The sequence below is a fragment of the Furipterus horrens genome, unplaced genomic scaffold (genome assembly GCF_987537825.1).
Source record: "Furipterus horrens unplaced genomic scaffold, mFurHor1.1.pri manual_scaffold_2, whole genome shotgun sequence".
Classification (NCBI taxonomy): domain Eukaryota; kingdom Metazoa; phylum Chordata; class Mammalia; order Chiroptera; family Furipteridae; genus Furipterus; species Furipterus horrens.
Window position 1 is genome coordinate 174,683,541 of NW_028327172.1, and position 19,839 is coordinate 174,703,379.

The following is a 19,839-nucleotide window of genomic DNA, read 5'->3' on the forward strand; positions in this document are numbered from 1 at the left end:
GCTGGCAGCGGCTCTTCCAGCACAGCAGGAGCCAGGGTGGCTGGTTCTTGTCATCCCTGTGACCCAAAGCCTCCAGGTTTCGAGATGAGAGCTTGTGCTTAGGCGGCAGTTAGTGCTGCCTGAGCTGGGTGCGCACAGGTCCGCCAGACCAGGGTCTTCGCCGCCCCACCTCGCTGTGCCTTCTTGGTTCTGCCTGGATTGCCTACGGTATGATCTCTCGCGTACGTAAGCCACAGCTATAGACGTAGGCTGCAGCCCTGAAGTGCGGGCTGATTACTCCCACTGCCTCCCCTACCTGGTTAACAACAACACCTAGGCGCGGTCTGACCAGCCTCTTCTGTTGGCCGGCACTTGATGCTGCAAGGACCAAAATGCAGTCTACGGCTTTGACAATTGGCTTTGCCATCGCTGGGTATTCCCTCAGCTGTCTCCAGCTGCGTGGATGGCAGCGTGCTCCTTTGTAAGTGAGGTCCTGAGTTGCCTGCGGAGGTTGAATTGCAGCCTGTTGCCTGTGGATGCCTTTAGAGAACATTTCTGCTATATTCGGCTCTGAAGCCACATCCCGACTGTGCACCTTGTGGAGAGCGGCCCACTGTGACTGACTTGCAGGTCTATGAACAAAGCCTTTTGTGGAACCTCAGCCAAAGATAAGTGCCACGTGCTCCCTGGAGTTGCTGAGCCCAGGAGAGTGAGTTTCTGTCATAACTGAACCTCAATAAGCTATTTTCAGATTCTGGGTCACCCCATTCCATCAAGGCCTCAAGTGGAGGTGGATGTAAGAAATATCCAAACCTGTAAGAATTTTTATGAGCTATTTGAGCCAAACTGATGACTCTTGCTGGGAAGCAAAACCTCCACAGATTGAAGAAATGCTCCAGAGAATGTCAGTTCTGCACCCTGCTTTATACATTACAATCAAAATAGAGGCTGTAGTGTGGGTTATGAGAAGTCCATCGGTGATGGATTAGGGAGACTGGAGAAAGCAAAGCTGGGAAACCTCTGGAACTGGATAAAAAGTAAAATGATAGACACATTTCTTTTACATAGGTGGGTACAGGATAGTTAACATTCAATATGGACATGAACAATGGTAGGGGGATTGCCTGAGGGAATAGTGAGTGCTGGGTGGAAGGGGGCAGAGGGGAAAGTATCCGGGCAACTCTAATAGCATAATCAATAAAATATAATTTAATAAAAGCTTTCAAAAATTTTAAACACACTGTTTAACTCTGCAATTCTACACCTAGGGTCTGTCATATAAAAGCTTACAGAGGCACATATTTATATAGAGTATGTCCCCTCAGGTACCTAAATACCTACCAGTCAATAAACACACCAAATGGCATTCACAACTTTGCTAAGCACAAACGGGAGCACACAAATAGCACTGAAAGTTGACATGAGGACAAATTTCAGCCACAACCAAACATCTTCATATAGTGACTGATCACCAATAATCTGGGCAATTACTGACTGAAGCACATGCATAAATACTTGATAAAACAAGACTCATCCAGAATACTCCACCATTATCTCCAATGAAAGGGATAAGGTATACAGTAATTACAGAAAATATTAGATTACAGGCAATATTATTGCATGTTCTCCATATTACATTGCTAAATAAAAAAGTTCCAGAAAAATAACATAAGCATAATACTGTTTGTATAAAATAAAATATATGTAAATTTGTATAAATACAGAGGAAATATTCTGGAAAATTACACCGAATTTCCAATGATGGTAATTTAAATGCACATATATATTTTAAAAATCATCATTGTTTGACTTTTCACAACATGGCTTTCATGTATTATGTGGAATAATAAACTTATTGGTAAAAGAACATGTTGATTCAAGATAACAAGTGTCAAGATTTTCATATTGCCTTATTATTAGTGTTATTCAAAATACTTAACCAAAAATCTAGTATATTATCTATTATATCAGAATGGGGCTCTTTTTTCATATTTAAAAAATCTTTCATTTAAGATATTTAGGAATAATATAGTATAATGTTTATTAAAAATTTCAATGCATGTAAAAATCCAAACTCACAACTCTTAACTTTATTGTTTTGAATATCAATATTTTATGAAGTTTACAGTAACTTAGTGACTTCTGCTGGCTTACATTGAAAGGTTATATTTGTGATGATTTTATGATATGACTACAAATACTTTGACAATTCTCCTAACCTGTCTCCTCCCTCTTGACCTCTGGCATGCCTTGCAGCTACCTCAGCAAAAAGCATACACTGAAAGTGATATTAATCCATGGCTCTGATTTTTTTTTAAAAGGCAATACATTTTGTTTCTCTTTCTCTCTCACTCTTTCCCTTCATCTGGGGAATTTGTACCACCTCAAAGCTAAATTCTCAAATTCAGAAAAAAAGAGAGGAGCAACATTGAAATGGGGCAAGTAGTGTCCTGGTGCAGAGGAGAGCTCAGAGCAGAGAGGATGCAAGATAGTGATTTATCATTAGAATTTCCCTATGCTGTGCTTGAAATGGTGGAGTATTCTGGACGAGTCTTGTTTTATCAAGTATTTATGCATGTGCTTCAGTCAGTAATTGCCCAAATTATTGGTGATCAGTCACTACATGAAGATGTTTGGTTGTGGCTGAAATTTGTCCTCATGTCAACTTTCAGTGCTATTTGTGTGCTCCCGTTTGTGCTTAGCAAAGTTGTGAATGCCATTTGGTGTCAAAATATAGCTGATATGGCCTTCAAGGCATCAGGGAGAAAACCTCATCTATTCCCTAGTGTCAGCAAAATCATTGCTAACATATCTGTTCCATCCATCTTGTGGGTCTGCTGGTTAGTCTCCCATATGTGTCCCTTCTTTACTCACTATACTTCTTAAATATTGTTGGTTCAATAAAGAAATTAAAATGCACCAGCAGTTGCCAAACATAGAGAGGAATCAGCCTTACTATTTGCGATTTGGTTTGCCCTTGGCTTTCCTCCCAGAGATGCAGTCCTCATACACTCTTGGTGGCTGCCTCTTCTCTATCCTCTTTCCTCTGTTCATTAGCAGTGCCAATGAAGCAAAGACCTGTGGTTGAGCCTCTTGTCCTTTGTGGTTTTCTTAAGCAACAGACTCTTCCACAAGGCAGTCTACCTGCAGTGTGCCCAGAGTGGCTCAGCCTCTGCAGAGAAGCTCCCTTCACCGCATTCACCTTCTGCCAAAGTGAAGTCTTCTGCATGATAATGAGTTAGTTGCCTGCCATTCAGAGGGGTTGACTGGGTTTCAAAGGAGGCTTTGTAGCTCTTCCTGTGTTCATAGTCCCCTCAAGGAAAAGCAGGACCCATTTTGCCAAGGGCCCTCTGTATATTCCCTTCTCTCTGAGGAACTTGGATTCTTGTCTCTGGTGCACATAAGGCACAAGCTTCCTCACACCAATATGTAGATTTTTAAACACCTGTGAGTCTGAAAGGACCACAGGTTTTTCTGCAGCTTTTCACTAGCCCTCGCCAGCCCCCATGCCTGGACAGATTTGAAAACTTTTTCTCCCTGTGACATTTACCATCTCACCTGCCTTTCTTACCTTCTACCAGCCCTGGGTGAATAGATTTTGTAATTTTAGCTGTTGTATTTCGTGGACCTGTTATTTTTTGTTACCGGATGTGGGAGGTAAAGGAGTATCTCAGTTGTTCCTGGTCACTCCCTTTATACCATCACTGTCTTGTTTTTAATCTAATTTCAAGTTAGATTTTGGTCTCTCTTGATCCACTGCAAAAAGAATAAGCCTGAAGAAATGGGAGAGAGGGAAAGACCTCACAGCCAGATCTGCTGAGTTTTGAAGAGTGATTTTTTTTTTTTTTTTTTTTTTTTTTGCATTAAAGAGGAAAAGCCTCTACAACTGGTACATTTGAAGTCGCCCAATTACAAGGAGGTACTAATTTTGGATGATTGCTACTGCAACACAGAATGCTCAGAACCTGAACTCTTAAACTCTAGAGGTCTGAAATTTACTGTTGGTCACTGCTGAGTTTTTCTGGTGTTTCAAAGACATACAGTATTGGCTACTGCAAATAGAAACTGTAGACATCAACTTATTAAACTCACTAAACCTGTGATTGGTTAGTGTTTACCTGCCATTTAAAAGAGACTGAGTATAGAAGAAGGGGGCAGATGTCAAAAGACTTGTACAATTTTAAAATGTCACAATTAAGCATGAGCTGGTTTCAATAAATAAATAAAAACTTGTATGTACCTTCATGGGTAATCTAAAAACTGTGGTGAGAACAAGACGTTAATGTGTCATTCTCATTGCTTTAGTATTCATCTACCTTTTGCTTTTCCACTTGCAATCCAAATGCTGACTATTCTCACTTCGAGATTTTGGAGTTGTATATTAACTTCCTGATTGATTTATCCTTGGATATAAACAGGAGCAATAGCAGAAGGGATCGTCAATTTGGAGAGAAGCACTGTGTTCCAGCAGGATGTCTATGAAATGGATTTCAGTTATTCTCCTGCTACAGCTGAGTTGTCACTTTAGCCCTGGGGGTTGTGGAAAGGTGCTGGTGTGGCCCACAGAATATAGCCATTGGATCAATATGAAGACAATCCTGGATGAACTTGTCCAGAGAGGTCATGAAGTGATTGTACTGATATCTTCAGCTTCAGTTTTTGTTGACCCCGATAAACCATCTGCTATTAAATTTGAAATTTATCCTACATCTTTAACAAAAGATGACATGGAAATTATATTCATGAAGATAATCAGTAAATGGACAAATGATCTGCCAAAGGATACATTTTGGACTTACTTTTCACTAATGCAAGAAATTCTTTGGGAAGGTTATGACTTTATTGAACATCTCTGTAAAGATGTCGTTTTAAATAGGAAACTTATGATGAAACTACAGCAAGCAAAGTTTGATGTCATTCTTGCAGATACCGTGGGACCCTGTGGTGAGCTGCTGGCTGAGCTACTTAAAATTCCTCTTGTGTACAGTCTCCGCTTCTTTCCTGGATATACAATCGAAAAATATAGTGGAGGACTTCTATTCCCACCGTCCTATGTACCTGTTGCCTTGTCAGAATTAAGTGATCAAATGACATTCATAGAGAGGATAAAAAATATGATACATGTGCTTTACTTTGACTTCTGGTTCCAAACATATAATCAGAAGAAGTGGGATAAGTTTGTGACTGAAGTACTAGGTAAGCCATGTTTTTACTTGGTAGAATTAAGTCCTAATTTTCCTAGTGCCTTGGAAGGTGATCTTGTATAAATATTAACTCAGAGAAATTTGTCTTTTACAAGTAAGATAATTATGTAATATATAATGACCTTAATCTTACAAGTATTATAGAAATATTTAAATGATAAGGTCAGTTTGAACGTTGTGGTCCACTAGTATAGAACACTCAAAGAAGTCAGAGACCTCAGTTTGAAGCACTGACTGGTTTTTCAAGCAGTCATATATCATTCTTTTTTATTTGTTTGTAATAAGTTTTATTTTATAGAAGAGTTTTAGGTACACAGCAATATTAAGTAGAGATTTCCCATATATGCCCTACCTCCTCACAAACAGTGTCACCCTTATTGTAAACATCCTCCACCAAAGTACATTTGTTACAATTGATGGAAATGTATTGACATATCATTATCATATAAAGTCTGTAGTTGATACTAGGATTCACTCATGGTGTATATTCTCTAATTTTGGACAAATTTATAATGTCATGTATCTATCATTAGAGTACTTTACAGAATAGTTTAACTGCCTAAAAATCCTCTGTGCTCTGCCTATTTAGCCTAAAAATCAATTTTACTATAATTTTTTATATTCAATAAAAGCATTAGAAATTTCACTAAATATCTTCATCAAAGCACAAATGAAGATTGAGAAGTTACATATTTCTAACATACTGTCTATAGAGGATTAAGAAAATTGTTTCCACTTATTTCTCCTCAGTCTCCATATTTGAAATTTAAACTGTGTTGCCATATTACCTAGAAGAATATTTGACAATGGAGAAATATAATAGCTCTATCCCAGATTCAGGAACCTATAAGTTTCTAATGACTGCATTTCTTCACTGAGTGCTTCTAAATCATCTGCTGAAGGGTGCATAATCAACTTATATGTCTATATTTTTTGAAAATTATGTCTCTCCATTAAAGACAAAGTGAGCCAACATTAAGAGTAAACACTTCTATTTTCATACTTTATAAAAGCTCTTTTTTGCAAATATTTTTATTTAATACATGAATATTATTAAGCTTCTAACATGAACCAAATGCAATAGTAGCCATACTAAAAAACCTCACCATTTATTTGTAAACTCTAGTGAATAGCTTGCTAAATTGTAGAATCTAAACAGAGTGTACTAGGGAATGGCATTTCCATGTATATAGTAGGATTAATGGCTCGAGGAGTTGAAGTCACTGTTTACATTTACATTAGTTAATTCTGATGATTTACAGAGTAAATAAATGCATGTTTAATTCTTTAGTTCTTAGATTAATAATTGTTTATAAATCTGAATGTACTGATATCCCATAGGGATAAAAGTCTACTATGGGATCTGAGAGCCTGCTTTGTGTTTCCAGATGTGACATAAGCATGCTGTGCATATGTGTAAATTATAGTCACAGTGAGACACTTTGCCAAGTTTCCTCTGTACAGAAGTCACCTTTTCCTCAAAAGTTTTAAAATTCAGACTTCAACCTTTGCACTCAGGAGGGTTTTGCTCCAGCATGAGCTCTTGTACTCCACATACATCTAATTTATACAGTGAATCAAGAAGTAGAATAAATGGCCCAGCCTCGCCTTCCTTTTCCTTTTCTCTCTCCTTTGAAGCGTGAGTTGAGTTCTCGTTCAAGGTTTTTAACATGGCGACTTCCAGTTGTAAAGTTCTGCATTCATAAGTGCCATTGTCGTACGGTGTTGTTTTCCTAGACCTTCCCTGACGCGGTTTTACCTTTGCTGGAAAAAAAAAAAAACAACTCTACTATAATATATATAACGTGTGTGTGTACATATTTGTATTTTCAAACCAATGACTTTTAAACATTTTTGGCTATATAACTCCAAATTCCTTTCAGGAAATTACCTGGTATACTAAACTACTCTCATTTTACCTAATTTTTGTTGTTGTTGTTGCTGCTATTTTTACCTTAAGGAAGACCCACTACATTACGTGAGTTAATGGGGAAAGCTGAAATGTGGCTCATTCGAACCTATTGGGATTTTGACTTTCCCCGCCCATTCTTGCCACATGTTGAATTTGTTGGAGGACTCCACTGCAGGCCTGCCAAACCTTTGCCTAAGGTAAACCTATTCACGTTTGTTGTACTTTACATTTTCAGTAGGAATAATTCTCTGTTCTTCACTTAGAATATCAGATCACACTGAGATATGGGAATGTGGGTAGAGTGACCTGCTCATTAGAAACTCATATATTTTAGGATGGTGACTAAGTAGGTGGAAGCTACACTAAACTTCTCCCAGGACCAATCTGGAATTACAAGTAAATTATAGGAAAATCATCTGGAATAACCAACTGAAGACTAGCTGAAGAGAATCCTTATAACCAAGATATTATAAAATAAACTTCATCACCACATCAAGACTGATAGGAAGTGTGGAGGTACAAGAGGGCAGGGCTGGGGTGGCAACTGAAATTCTGGAGGGATATTTCAGTAGCCAGGGGATTCCCCTGAGAAGTGTGGGGTCCAAACCTTAAGGCAGGCACCCAAGCCTGGAATATCATAACTGGGAAAGGCATCCACATAACATCTGTCTGTGAAAAGAAGTAGGGTTTCTGTCTGCCAGGAAGAGATGGCTAGAGATGCAGTCACTCTTTTAAAGGGTCAATGCACAAAATTTTGTTTGCAGCCACCTACCCTGGGCTCTAGTAGAGGGAGGGTGGAGCAGACAAGAGCCACATGAGGCAAGTCTGGGGTTGGTGGCTCTGGGTACAGAGCTGAAAGGTCTGCTGCTAGGATCCTCGTGCTCTGTCATTTCCCAAACTACAGAAACCATTTTTCTCAGGCTGAACACTCCCCTTCATGCATCATCAGCCTGAGGGGAAGCAACAGTCTTACCCTCAGGAATCCCTTTTGCCCCACTCTGTGCAGCATAAACCCTGCAGTGGAGTACAGCCAGAGGCCGTTTATGCGATGAAGCCTAACAAGCAGCCTGGATGCAGAGGTGGATCTCTGGGTGTTTGAGATGTTAGCTGACCCTCCCCCAGGCCTGGTGTTGGTGAAATCTGGCCTTGGTGCCCAGCTTGGCCCTTTCAGCACACACCCAGACCCAGCAGAGGGAGCCATAAGCTGAAGATTGCTGATAGCAACACAAAGGTGGCCCAGAGCCAGTCACAGGCAATGACTGACATAGATCTGAACCAGTCTTTGCAGATCAGCCTAACATAGAAACAAACACAAAGAGACAGCCAAATAAAAATACAGAGAAATAGGCCCCAAATGAAAGAATAAGAGAATTCTCTAGAAGAGCTAAATAAAATGGAGGCAAGCAATTTATCAGACATGATGTTCAAGGTAATGATTATAAGAATGCTCAATGGCATGAAAAAATACATAGAAACCATTAAAAAAAACAGTCAGAAATAAAGAATGTAATATGTGAAATAAATAATACACTAAAAGCAATAGAGTAAGTTACATGAAGCAGAGGATCAAATTAGCAATTTGGAAGAAGACATAGAAAAAGCAACAAATCAGAGCAGAAAAATAAAAAGAACTATAAAATAAGGATAGTTTAAGGGACATTTGGGGCAACATGTAGAGTAACAATATCTGCATCATAGGGACACCAGGAGAGGAGAGAGAGCAAGACATCAATAACCTATTTGAAAAAATAATGATCAAAAACTTCGCTAACCTGGTAAAGAAAAAATGCACATATGTCCAGGAAGCACAGACTATCCCAAACAAGATGGATCCAAAGAGGCCCAACCAATATACATCATAATTAAAGTGACAAAGGTTAAAGACAAAGAGAGAATCTTAAAAGCTGCTAGAAAAAAAGTTAGTTACCTGTAAAGGAACTTCCATAAGCTGTCCTCTGATTTCTCAACAGAAACATTTTAGGCCAGAGAGATTGTCATGAAATACTCAAGGACCTTCAACCAAGGCTATTTTACCAGCAATGCTATCATTTAAAATAGAGGGAGAAATATAGTTTTTCTGATAAGAAAAGATAAAGGAATTTGCCAACACTTAACCAGTATTACAAGAAATGTGAAGTGGCTTGTTTTAAGAAGAAGGAGGAGGAGGAGAAGAGGAACATAGTATAAAAATAAAATGACAATAAATACATATCTATCAATAATCACTTTATGTAAATGGCTTAAATGTTCCAATCAAAAAACATAGTGTAGCTGAATAGATCAGAAAACAAAATCTATACATATGTTGTCTTCAAAAACCCATCTCAGAAAGAAAGATATACACAGACTACAACTAAAGAGATGGAAAAAAGATATTTCATGGGAAAGAAAAGGAAAAAAAGCTAGGTTAGCAATCTGACAAAATAAACTTTAAAACCAAGGCTATAGTAATAGACAAAGAAGAACACTACATAATAATAAAGGGAATGATCCAACAAGAGGATGTAATCTTAGTAAACATTTATGCATCCAATATAGGAGCACCTAAATAAGTAAAGCAAATCTTGATGTACATAATAGGAGAGATTGACAGAGATATAGTCATACTATGGGATGCTTTACCATTGGCAGCTTTAAGTGACACACTAGATCAAATATGTTTGATTGATATTTCCAGAGCATTTCATCTCAAAGCAGCAGAATATACATTCTTTCCAAGAGCACTTGGAAAGTTTTCTAGGATAGACCACTTGTTAGGACACAAAACAAATCTCAATAAATTTAACCCAAGTTAAGTCATATCAAGCATCTTCTCTCACCATAATGTTATAAAACTAGAAATCAATCACAAAAAGAAAATGGAAAAATACAGAGAGACATGGAAGCTAAATAACATGCTATTAAACAATGGGTTAACAGTAAGATCAAAGAAGAAACTAAAAAGTACCTCGAAACAAATGACAATGAGAACATAGCAACCCAATATCTGTGGGACTGAAAAAGCAGTCCAAAGAGGAAAATTCATAGCTATACAGGCCTATCTCAAGAACTAAGAGATGTATTTAGGAACTTCCAGACAAGATAGCGGTGTAGGTAGACATGCTGCATCTCTCTCCACAACTAAAAAGGAAGACAACTACCTCAAAACTAGAAACAACCAGAAGTTACAGAAAATTAAACTGCATGGAAGGCCAACAAATAAAGATATAGAAAAGAAATACTCATCCAGACAGGTAGAAGTGGCAGAGCCAGGGTGGAGAAGATATGGTGTGGTGGTGGCAGCAGTGGCAGCAGCAGCAGGCCAGTGGAAAGCACAGTGACATGTTTTAAAAAGTCAGGAGGGACACCTGGGAAGTATTCCAAGCTCCTCACTAGACCATGAAGCTCACTTCCCCAGCACCGGGGAAAATCAAGCCTCATTGCTTTTGACTGTGCAAACCAGAGAGATTTGGGGCAGAGGCAGAAACTGCCAGTCTCTCAGCAGAGTCTGCTTGTTTAAAGGGCCCCCACAGTCCTAGAACATCTGCAGACCCATCCACTCTGGGAACGACAGCCAGGGCAACAGCTAGAGAGGCACCAGTTCCATATGGAAGTGGGAGAAGTGCCTGGAAAAGGGGAAAGTGCTGGGCAAGCAGCATTATTACCGCTCAGACCCCTCTCCCACATACAACACCACAACGTGGTGAAACAGGTCGCCCTCTACTGAGGAATCCCTAAGGCTCCGCCCCTTACAACATAACAGGAGCAACAGCTCTACCTAAGACATAGGCAAACACACACAGGAGACTTCTGGCCAAGATGGAAGCTTAGACTGACCCACTCCATCTCCCTCCACAACTAACAAGGAATACAACTACCACAAAACCAGAAATAACCAGAAGTTCCAGAAAAAAAATCGAAGTCTAACATATAAATTTACAAAGAAGTGGTACTCATCCAGACAGATAGGAGGGGTGAAGTCGGGGCAGAGAGGTTGAGCTTTGCTGGTGGTGGCAGCAGCAGCAACGATGGTGGGACAGCAGTAAGCACAAACATCTGTATTTAAGGGAAGGTGAGAAGTGCCTGGGGAGCACCCCTGGCTGCAGACCAGACCCGTCATTTTGCAATTCCAATGCCAGGGAAGGCAGACCTCCATTGCCTTGGACTGTGAGGCCTGGAGTGGGTGGGGATGGAGGAGGAGGCTCCCAGTCTCTCAGCGGAGAGTGAATGGCATGAATCCATCTTGGACCCCCATGCCCACAGTAAATACCACAGCCTGGTGAGAAGGGTCACCTTGTTGTGACGAATGCATGGGGCTCCGCCCTCTATAGCTTAGAAGGTGTGACAGCCCCGCCCAGGAATCAAAGGTAAACACAAAACTGTCAGGATGGCACAGATCATGATAGAGATCCCGGTGACACAGCTGACCAGGCAGCAAATATCTAATCTAATGGCTCAGCAGATAGGAAGTCATTCTTTCTTTTTTTCTTTTTCTTTTTCCATTTTTTTAGTATTTTTTATTAGTTGTGCTCTTATAGTTGTCCCAATATTTCCCCCTTTGCTCCCTTCCCCCAAGCCTGCCCTCTATTACCACAGTCAATCCCCACAGTATTATTTATGTCCATGGGTCATGCAATGCATATATGGTCTTTGTCTAATCCCTTCGCATGCTTTCAACCAGTCTCCATCTCCCCCCTCACCTCTTACAGCTGTCAGTCTGCCATGTTTCTGTGCTTCTGATTCTATTTTGTTTGTTTGTTTATTTTGTTCATTAGATTCAACTGAGAGCATATGGTTTTGTCTTTCATTGATTGGCTTATTTCACTAAGTATAATGCTCTTTAGGTCCACCCATGTTGTTACAAAAGGTAAAAATTCCTTCTCTTTTACTGCTGCATAATATTCCTCCATGTCAATGTACCACAGTTTTTTATCCACTCATCTATTGATGGGCACTTAGGCTGTTTCCAAATCCTGGCTATTATAAAAAACGCTGCTATAAACATAGTGGTGAATGTGTTCTTTTGAATTGGTGTTTCGGGCTTTTTTGGATATGTTCCCAGAAGTGGAATCACTGGGTCATAAGGCAGTTCCATTTTTAATTTTTTAAGAAAACTCCATACTGTTTTCCACAGTGGCTATACCAGTCTGTATTCCCAACAATAGTGCATGAGGAATCCCTTTTCTCCACATCCTTGCCAGCATTTGTTGTTTATTGATTTATTGATTTATTGGTTTATTTTTTCATATGCTTTATTGATTATGCTGTTACAAATGTCCCAATTTCTTTTCCCTTTGTTCCCCACCACCCAATGAAATCCCTCCCTCCAGTTGTCCCCCAACCTTAGTCCATGCCTATTGGTTGTGCATATAGTTCTTCTCAACATCTTCCTATCTACTCAACTCCCTCCTACTATGCTTCTTAATTCCTGTACCATCTCCTACCATTTCGCCCCTTCCTCCTCCCTGCTAACCTCCCCACATAATGTTCCCATATCTATAATTCTTTTAACACTCTCATTACCTACTTACTTTGTCTTTGTTTTGGTTCCCTACCTTCTGTTGTTGGCTGTTGTGATACAGTTTTCATTTTAATGTTCATACTTTTGATCCTCTTTCTCCTAAACAAGTCCCTTTAACATTTCATATAACAGTGGTTTGGATATGATGAACTCTTTCAGTTTTACTTTGTGCTGGAAGCACTTTCTCTGCTCTTCTATTCTTAATGACAGCTTGGCTGGATAGAGTAATCGTGGTTGTAGGTTTTAGCTTTTCATTACTTTGAATATTTCTTGCCAGTCCTTTCTTGCCTGCAGAGTTTCTTTTGAAAAATCAGCTGACAGTCTTATTGGGATCCCTTTGCATGTAATTCTCTTCTTCTCTCTTGCTGCTTTTAAGATTCTCTCTTTATCCAAATTTTTGACATCTTGATTATAATGTGTCTTGGTGTAGTTCTTCCTGGGTCCAGTCTTTTTGGAATTCTCTGTGCTTCCTGGACCTGTAAGTCTATTTCCTTCCCCAAGTTAGGGAAGTTCTGCTTCATTATTTTTTACATAATTTTCCAATTTCTAGTTCTTCTTCACCTTCTGGCAACCCTATGATTCAGATGTTGGCCCGCTTATAGCTGTCCCATAGGTTTCTGAGCCTCTCCTCATTTTTCTCACTTTTTGTTTCCCCTTTCTGCACTGGTTGACTGTTTGTTCCTTCCCTATGTTCCAACTTGTTGATTTGATCCCTGGTTTTCTTTCCTTCACCACTAGTTTTGTGTGTTTTTGTTCATTTCAGCAGGACTAGACTTCATTCCTTCCCCATCTTGTTTAAGATCTGCTGTTAAGTGTGTAAGCATTTTTATAACCAAAGCTCAGAACTGTGCCTCAGAAAGATTTCCTATCTGCTGCTTCATTAGATTAGATATTTGCTGCCTGGTCAGCTGTGTCACTAGGATCTCTATCATGATCTGTGCCATCCTGAACAGTTTTGTGTTTACCTTTGCTTCCTGGGCAGGGCTGCCACACCTCCTTTGCTATAGAGGGCGGAGCCCCATGCACTTGTCACAACCGGGTGACATGTCTCACCACGCTGTGGAGTTTTGTGTGGGCATGGGGGTCCAAGATGGATTCCTGCCGTTAACTCTCTGCTGAGAGACCAGGAGCCTCCTCCTCCATTCCCACCCCCACTGGGCCTCACAGTCCAAGGCAATAGAGGTCTCCCTTCCCTGACTTTGGAATCACAAGCTGACAGCTCTGGTCTGCAGCCAGGGGTTTTCCTCAGGCGCTTCTCGCCTCCTCTTAAATATGGGTGTTTGTGCTTACCGCTGTCCTGCCGCCATCGCTGTGGCTGCCGCAGACAGCACAGCTTGATCTCTCCTCCCTAGCTTTGGCCCTCCTACCTGTCCAGACGAGCACCACTTCTATGTAACTTAATACATTAGACTTCCAGTTATTTTCTGGAACTTCTGGTTATTTCTGGTTTTGTGGTAGTTGTATTCCTTGTTAGTTGTGGAGGGAGACAAAGCATGTCAGTCTAGACCTCCATCTTGGCCGGAAGTCTCCTGTGTTTGTTTGCTTTTGTGTCCCAGGGAGAGCTGTCGCTCCTGTTACATTGCAAGGCATGGAATCTTAGGTATTCATCAGTACAGGGTGACCCATTTCACCAAGTTGTGGTGCTGTATTCAGGAGAGGGGTCCGAGAAGGAACAATGCCATTTGCTCAGCACTTGCCCTTTTTCCAAGCACCTCTCCCACTTCCGCACTGAATTGATGCCCCTCTAGCTGCTGCCCTGGCTGTTGTTCCCAGAGTGGGTGGGTCTATGGATGTTCTAGGTCCATGGGGGCCCTTTAAACAAGCAGACTCTGCTGAGAGACTGGCAGTTTCTGCCTCCACCCCAACCCCCACTGGTTGCACAGTCAAAAGCAATGAGGCAGGCCCTGGCTGCTGTGGCTCAGTGGATTGAGCGTCGGCCTGCGAGCCAAGTGTCGCTGGTTTGATTCCCAGTCAGGGCACATGACTAGGTTGCACGTCAGGTCCACAGTTGGGGGCACAAGAGAGAGGCAACCACACAGTGATGTTTCTCTCCTTCTCTTCCTCCTTTCCCCTCTCTTTAAAAATAAGTATATAAACAAACAAATAAATAAATTATTAAAAAAAAAAAAAAAAGCAATGAGGCTTGATTATCCCTGGTGCTGGGACAGTGAGCTTCGAGGTCTGGTCTGGGGCTGGGAGCGCTCCCCAGGTGTCCCTTTTGTCTTTTTAAAATGTGTAACTTCACTTTCCACCAGCCTGCTACTGTTGTCGCTGCTGCCACCACCACACCGAGTCCTCTCCACCTGGGCTCCACCCCTCCTACCTGTCTGGATGAGTATTTCTTCTTTATATCTTTGTTTGCTTGACTTCCATGCACTTTGATTTTCTGGAACTTCTGGTTGTTTCTAGTTTTGAGGTAGTTGTATTCCTTCTTAGTTGTGGAGGGAGAAGCAGCATGTCTGTCTACACCTCCATCTTGGCCAGAAGTCTATTGATTTATTCAGGAAATCTTTCTGAGGCACAGTTCTGAGCTTTGGTTATAAAAATGCTTACACACTTAACAGCAGATCTTAAACAAGATGGGGAAGGATGAAGTCTAGTCCTGCTGAAATGAACAAAAACGCACAAAACTAGTGGTGAAGGAAAGAAAACCAGGGATCAAATCAACAAGTTGGAACATAGGGAAGGAACCAACAGTCAACCAGTGCAGAAAGGGGAAACAAAAAGTGAGAAAAATGAGGAGAGGCTCAGAAACCTATGGGACAGCTATAAGCGGGCCAACATCTGAATCATAGGGTTGCCAGAAGGTGAAGAAGAACTAGAAATTGGAAAATTATGTAAAAAATAATGAAGCAGAACTTCCCTAACTTGGGGAAGGAAATAGACTTACAGGTCCAGGAAGCACAGAGAATTCTAAAAAGACTGGACCCAGGAAGAACTACACCAAGACACATTATAATCAAGATGTCAAAAATTTGGATAAAGAGAGAATCTTAAAAGCAGCAAGAGAGAAGAAGAGAATTACATGCAAAGGGGTCCCAATAAGACTGTCAGCTGATTTTTCAAAAGAAACTCTGCAGGCAAGAAGGGACTGGCAAGAAATATTCAAAGTAATGAAAAGCTAAAACCTACAACCACAATTACTCTATCCAGAAAAGCTGTCATTAAGAATAGAAGAGCAGAGAAAGTGCTTCCAGGACAAAGTAAAACTGAAGGAGTTCATCATATCCAAACCACTGTTATATGAAATGTTAAAGGGACTTGTTTGGGAGAGGGAGGGTCAAAACTATGAACATTAAAGTGAAAACATTATAATGTATCACAACAGCCAACAACAGAAACTAGATAATTGAAACAAAGGCAAACTAAATAGGCAATGAAGGTGGGAGAAGAATTATAGGTATGGGGAATATTTTGGGGGGAGCTCAGCGGGGTGGGGGATGGGGGAAGGGAGGGAAATTGTGCAGTAATTAAGAAGCATGGTAGGAGGGAGTGGAGTAGTCAAGAAGGTATTGAGAAGAGTTGTGTGCACAGGCAATAGGCATGGACTTGGGGGCGGGGACGACTGGAGGGAGGAGTTTCCTGTGTGAAGGGGAGCAGGAGGAAAAGAAGTTGGGGTGACTGTAACAGCATAGTCAATAGAGCACTTTTTTTAATGATGATTTTTTTATACAGCAATAATGAACTATCAGAAACAGAGAAAACAACCCTATTTACTATTGCAAATAATAATAATAATAATAAGGATGTTAGGAATAAATTTAACCAAGGAGGTAAAAGACATGGAAAACCATAGGATATTGAAGAAAGAAACTGAGGCAGATACATATAAGTGGAGGCATATACTGTTCATGGACCAGAAGAATTAAGATAATCAAAATGTCCATACTACCAAAGCAACTTACAGATTAAATGCAATTCCTATTAGAATACCAGTGACGTATTTCATAGATTAGAGCAAATATTACAAAATTTTGTATGGAGCCAAAAAGACCCCAAATAACCTCAGCAATCTTGAGAAAGAAAAATAAAGTTGGAAGTATCACAAAACCTGGTATTAAAACAGCATGATACTGGCATGAGAAGAGGCATATGAATCAATAGAACAGAACACAGAGCCCAGAAATCAACCCACGTCTTTTTTTTTTTTTTTTTTGTAAGCATTTTTAGGTATGTTTTGTCAATTATGTTGTTACAGTGGTCCCAAATTTTCTCCTTTGTTCTCCCCTGTCCGGCGCCCCCCTTCACTACAGCAGTCCCATCCCCTTTGGTTCATGTCCATGGGTCAAGCATATAAGTTCTTTGGCTTCACCCTTTCCTATATTAGTCTTAACTTTCCTCTGTCTGTTTTGTACCAATCAACTGTGCTTCTTAATCCCTGGATCATATCCCCATTTCTCCCCCTTCCCCCTTACAGCTGATAACCCTTCAAATGATCCCCATACCTATGATTCTGTTCCTATTTTGATTTGTTTAGTTGAATTTTGTTTTTGTTTTTTAGATTCAGTTGCTGACAGTTGTGAGTTTGTTGTCATTTTAATGTTCATAATTTTGATCTTTTTCTTAGTTAAATTCCTATGACATTTCAAAAAAATGAAAAAATTAAACTTCTCAGCAGGACAGAGTTTGCATTTCTATATGAAATTATTATTATTATCTACACTTTACCTAGATACAATGAGAATCAGATAACCCCAGAAGGCTATCCTCTAGAGTATAGACAATGAACAGTTTCCAGTGAAGCATAATCTTTCCATACATATTAAACAAAGCAAAAAATAAAACTAATACAAAAATACATACCAGGTTGGAATAGGATGAGAATTCTATTTTCACAAAGACCTTGAAGACCAAACTACTACAAATCTAGAGGATTGCCAGCACTGTGCTTCATATTTTATTTACCTCAGACTCCAAACGGGAAGGTGATTTGCAAGTCCAACTCATACATTTTACTTATCTTCTAATTTGTATAATATTCCCATAAGTGTGATGACTTTTTATGGTATTGTTATGGTAAAAACTTCAGGGTAGAAACCTTTTTTTCAGCTGTGTGAGTTTCTCCCATTATCATTTTGGATGTTCTGATTTATTTGCACAGTTTATTCTTTTCATTATTTAAAATAAAAACAGAATGTGATATGCCCATGACAAAAATAATAAAATAAAAATGATGAATATAAATGAGAAAAGAAAGAGGAGAAGTAACAACTGACAACAAAGAAATACAATGGATTGTAAGAAAATACTACGAAAAATCTATGCCAACAAATAGGACAACCTGGACAATACGTATAAATCCCTAGAAACACAATTTTCAAAACTAAATCAGGAAGAATCAGAGATCTGAACAGAAAAATTACAACTAGTTAAATGGAAACAGTAATCAAAAACTCCCAACAAACAAAAGCCTGGGACCAAATGTCTTCATAGGTGAATTTTATCAAATTCCAAGAAGAACCAATGAACTATTCTAAAACATTCAAGGGAGGTAAAACTTAAATGTAAGACTCAAAAATCATAAAAACCATAGAAGAAAATATAGGTAGTCAAAGCTCAGACATTGCTCATAGCAATTTTTTTTTCTTCTGTTACATCCCCTAAGGCAAGAAAAAATATATAAACAAATGGGATTCCATTAAACTAAAACATTTTTGCACAGCACAGGGCACCATCAACAAAGTGAAAAGACAACCATTGAATGGGAGAACATATTCACAGGTACATCTGATAAGGGGTTAATAAAAAAATGATTAAAAACATAAAATTCAACAGCAAAAAAAAAAAAAAAAAAAAAATCCCACTAAAAAATGGGCAAAGAACCTGAATAGACACTTCTTCAAAGAGGACATACATATAGCTGATTGACATATGAAAAGATTCTCATCATCACTAATCACTAATCATCATAAAAATGCAAACTGAAACCACAATGAGATATCACCTCACACCTTTTAGGATGGATATTATTAATAAAATCAACAAACAAGAGCTGGCTAGGATGTAGAGAAAGAGATACACTTCTGCACTTTTGGTGAGACTGAAGATGGGTGCAGCCATTGTGGAAAGGAGTATGGAGTATCCCAAAAAATTTAAAATGAAACCTCTTTATATCCAGTGATTCCACTTCTGGGAATTTATCTGAAGAAACCCGAAACACTAATTGGGAAAAATCATATGCACCCCTATGTTCATTGAAGCATTATTTACATGGCCAAGATGTGGAAGCAGCCCAATGCTCATCAGTAGATGAGTAGATAAAACAGTTATGGAACATTTACACAATGGAATAGTACTTAGCTATAAAAAAGAAGAAAAGTTTACTTTTTGGGGCAACATGGTTGGAACTGGAGAGTGTTATGCTAAGTGAAACAAGCCAGTCAGACTAAGATAAATACCATATAATTCCACTCATATGTGGATTCTAATATACAAACTGATTAAGAAGCAACACTGATTAAGAAGCCTTCTGTCTTCAACACAAAAAGTTGTAAGACATTCATACAAAGAATATTCTTAAGGTGACTAACGTAGTCCAGAGGTAAATGCTGGGTATACAGAGAAACAGTGTAGACACAATTTCTACCCACAGACACCTGACATTCTACTTGGAAAGACAGAATATAAGTAATTAAATTTGTGTGAAGAGTAGCATAAAAAGGAAAGACCGCGATGCTAGAAAACATCCAGCAGGAATCATAGAAAGTATTTCATGTCATTGATAATTAAGTGAGACCTGAAGGATATGCAGTAATAGGAGGAAATAATAAGGGGGACAAGAAGACACAAAAGGTAATGCAAGAAAAATAATACTGACAGTTTCCAAGAAGTCTAAGTTTAGTGTATGAGAAAGAGGCTGAAAAAGGAAGCAAGGGATGCTGGAGAAGTTAAAGATAAGTAATTATAAGGATTTTGATGCATCTAATGAAAGCATTTGTGAGCCAATGAAAAAGAGAAAGGCAGTAAAAAGGCAGACATATGATCAGATTTCCTTCTTTTAAAAAGCCCTCAAGATGCAGTGACTGGATTGAACTACACAGGGACCAGAGGGGAAAGGCAGAGAAGTAGGAGGTTGTTGTGAGAGTTCAGGCAACAGATAATGGAAAACTAAACATTAAAGATATGATGACACCAACTCATCTAATTATATCAACCTCATATTTCTTTTTCAATAGAAAGAATACTTAATATATACAAAATACTTAAAACATCTTTGGGACATAGTGACACAGAAGTAATATCAA

At 39.3% G+C, this 19,839-nt stretch overlaps 1 protein-coding gene and 1 pseudogene across 1 annotated transcript in view; both read left to right on the forward strand.

Annotated features, from left to right (window-relative positions):
• Positions 1 to 613: 613 nt before the first annotated feature.
• LOC150020042 (etoposide-induced protein 2.4 homolog pseudogene) lies at positions 614 to 3,210 on the forward strand (annotated as a pseudogene).
• A 1,226-nt stretch (positions 3,211 to 4,436) lies between these two features.
• Positions 4,437 to 19,839, forward strand: part of LOC150020043 (UDP-glucuronosyltransferase 2B31-like) — a 33,138-nt gene continuing 17,735 nt past the window's right edge. The window contains exons 1-2 of the mRNA XM_090266798.1: positions 4,437 to 5,175; positions 7,144 to 7,292. Coding sequence (XP_090122924.1) covers positions 4,452 to 5,175; positions 7,144 to 7,292 — 873 coding nt within the window. The 5' untranslated portion in view covers positions 4,437 to 4,451. The remainder of the gene's footprint in view (positions 5,176 to 7,143; positions 7,293 to 19,839) is intronic.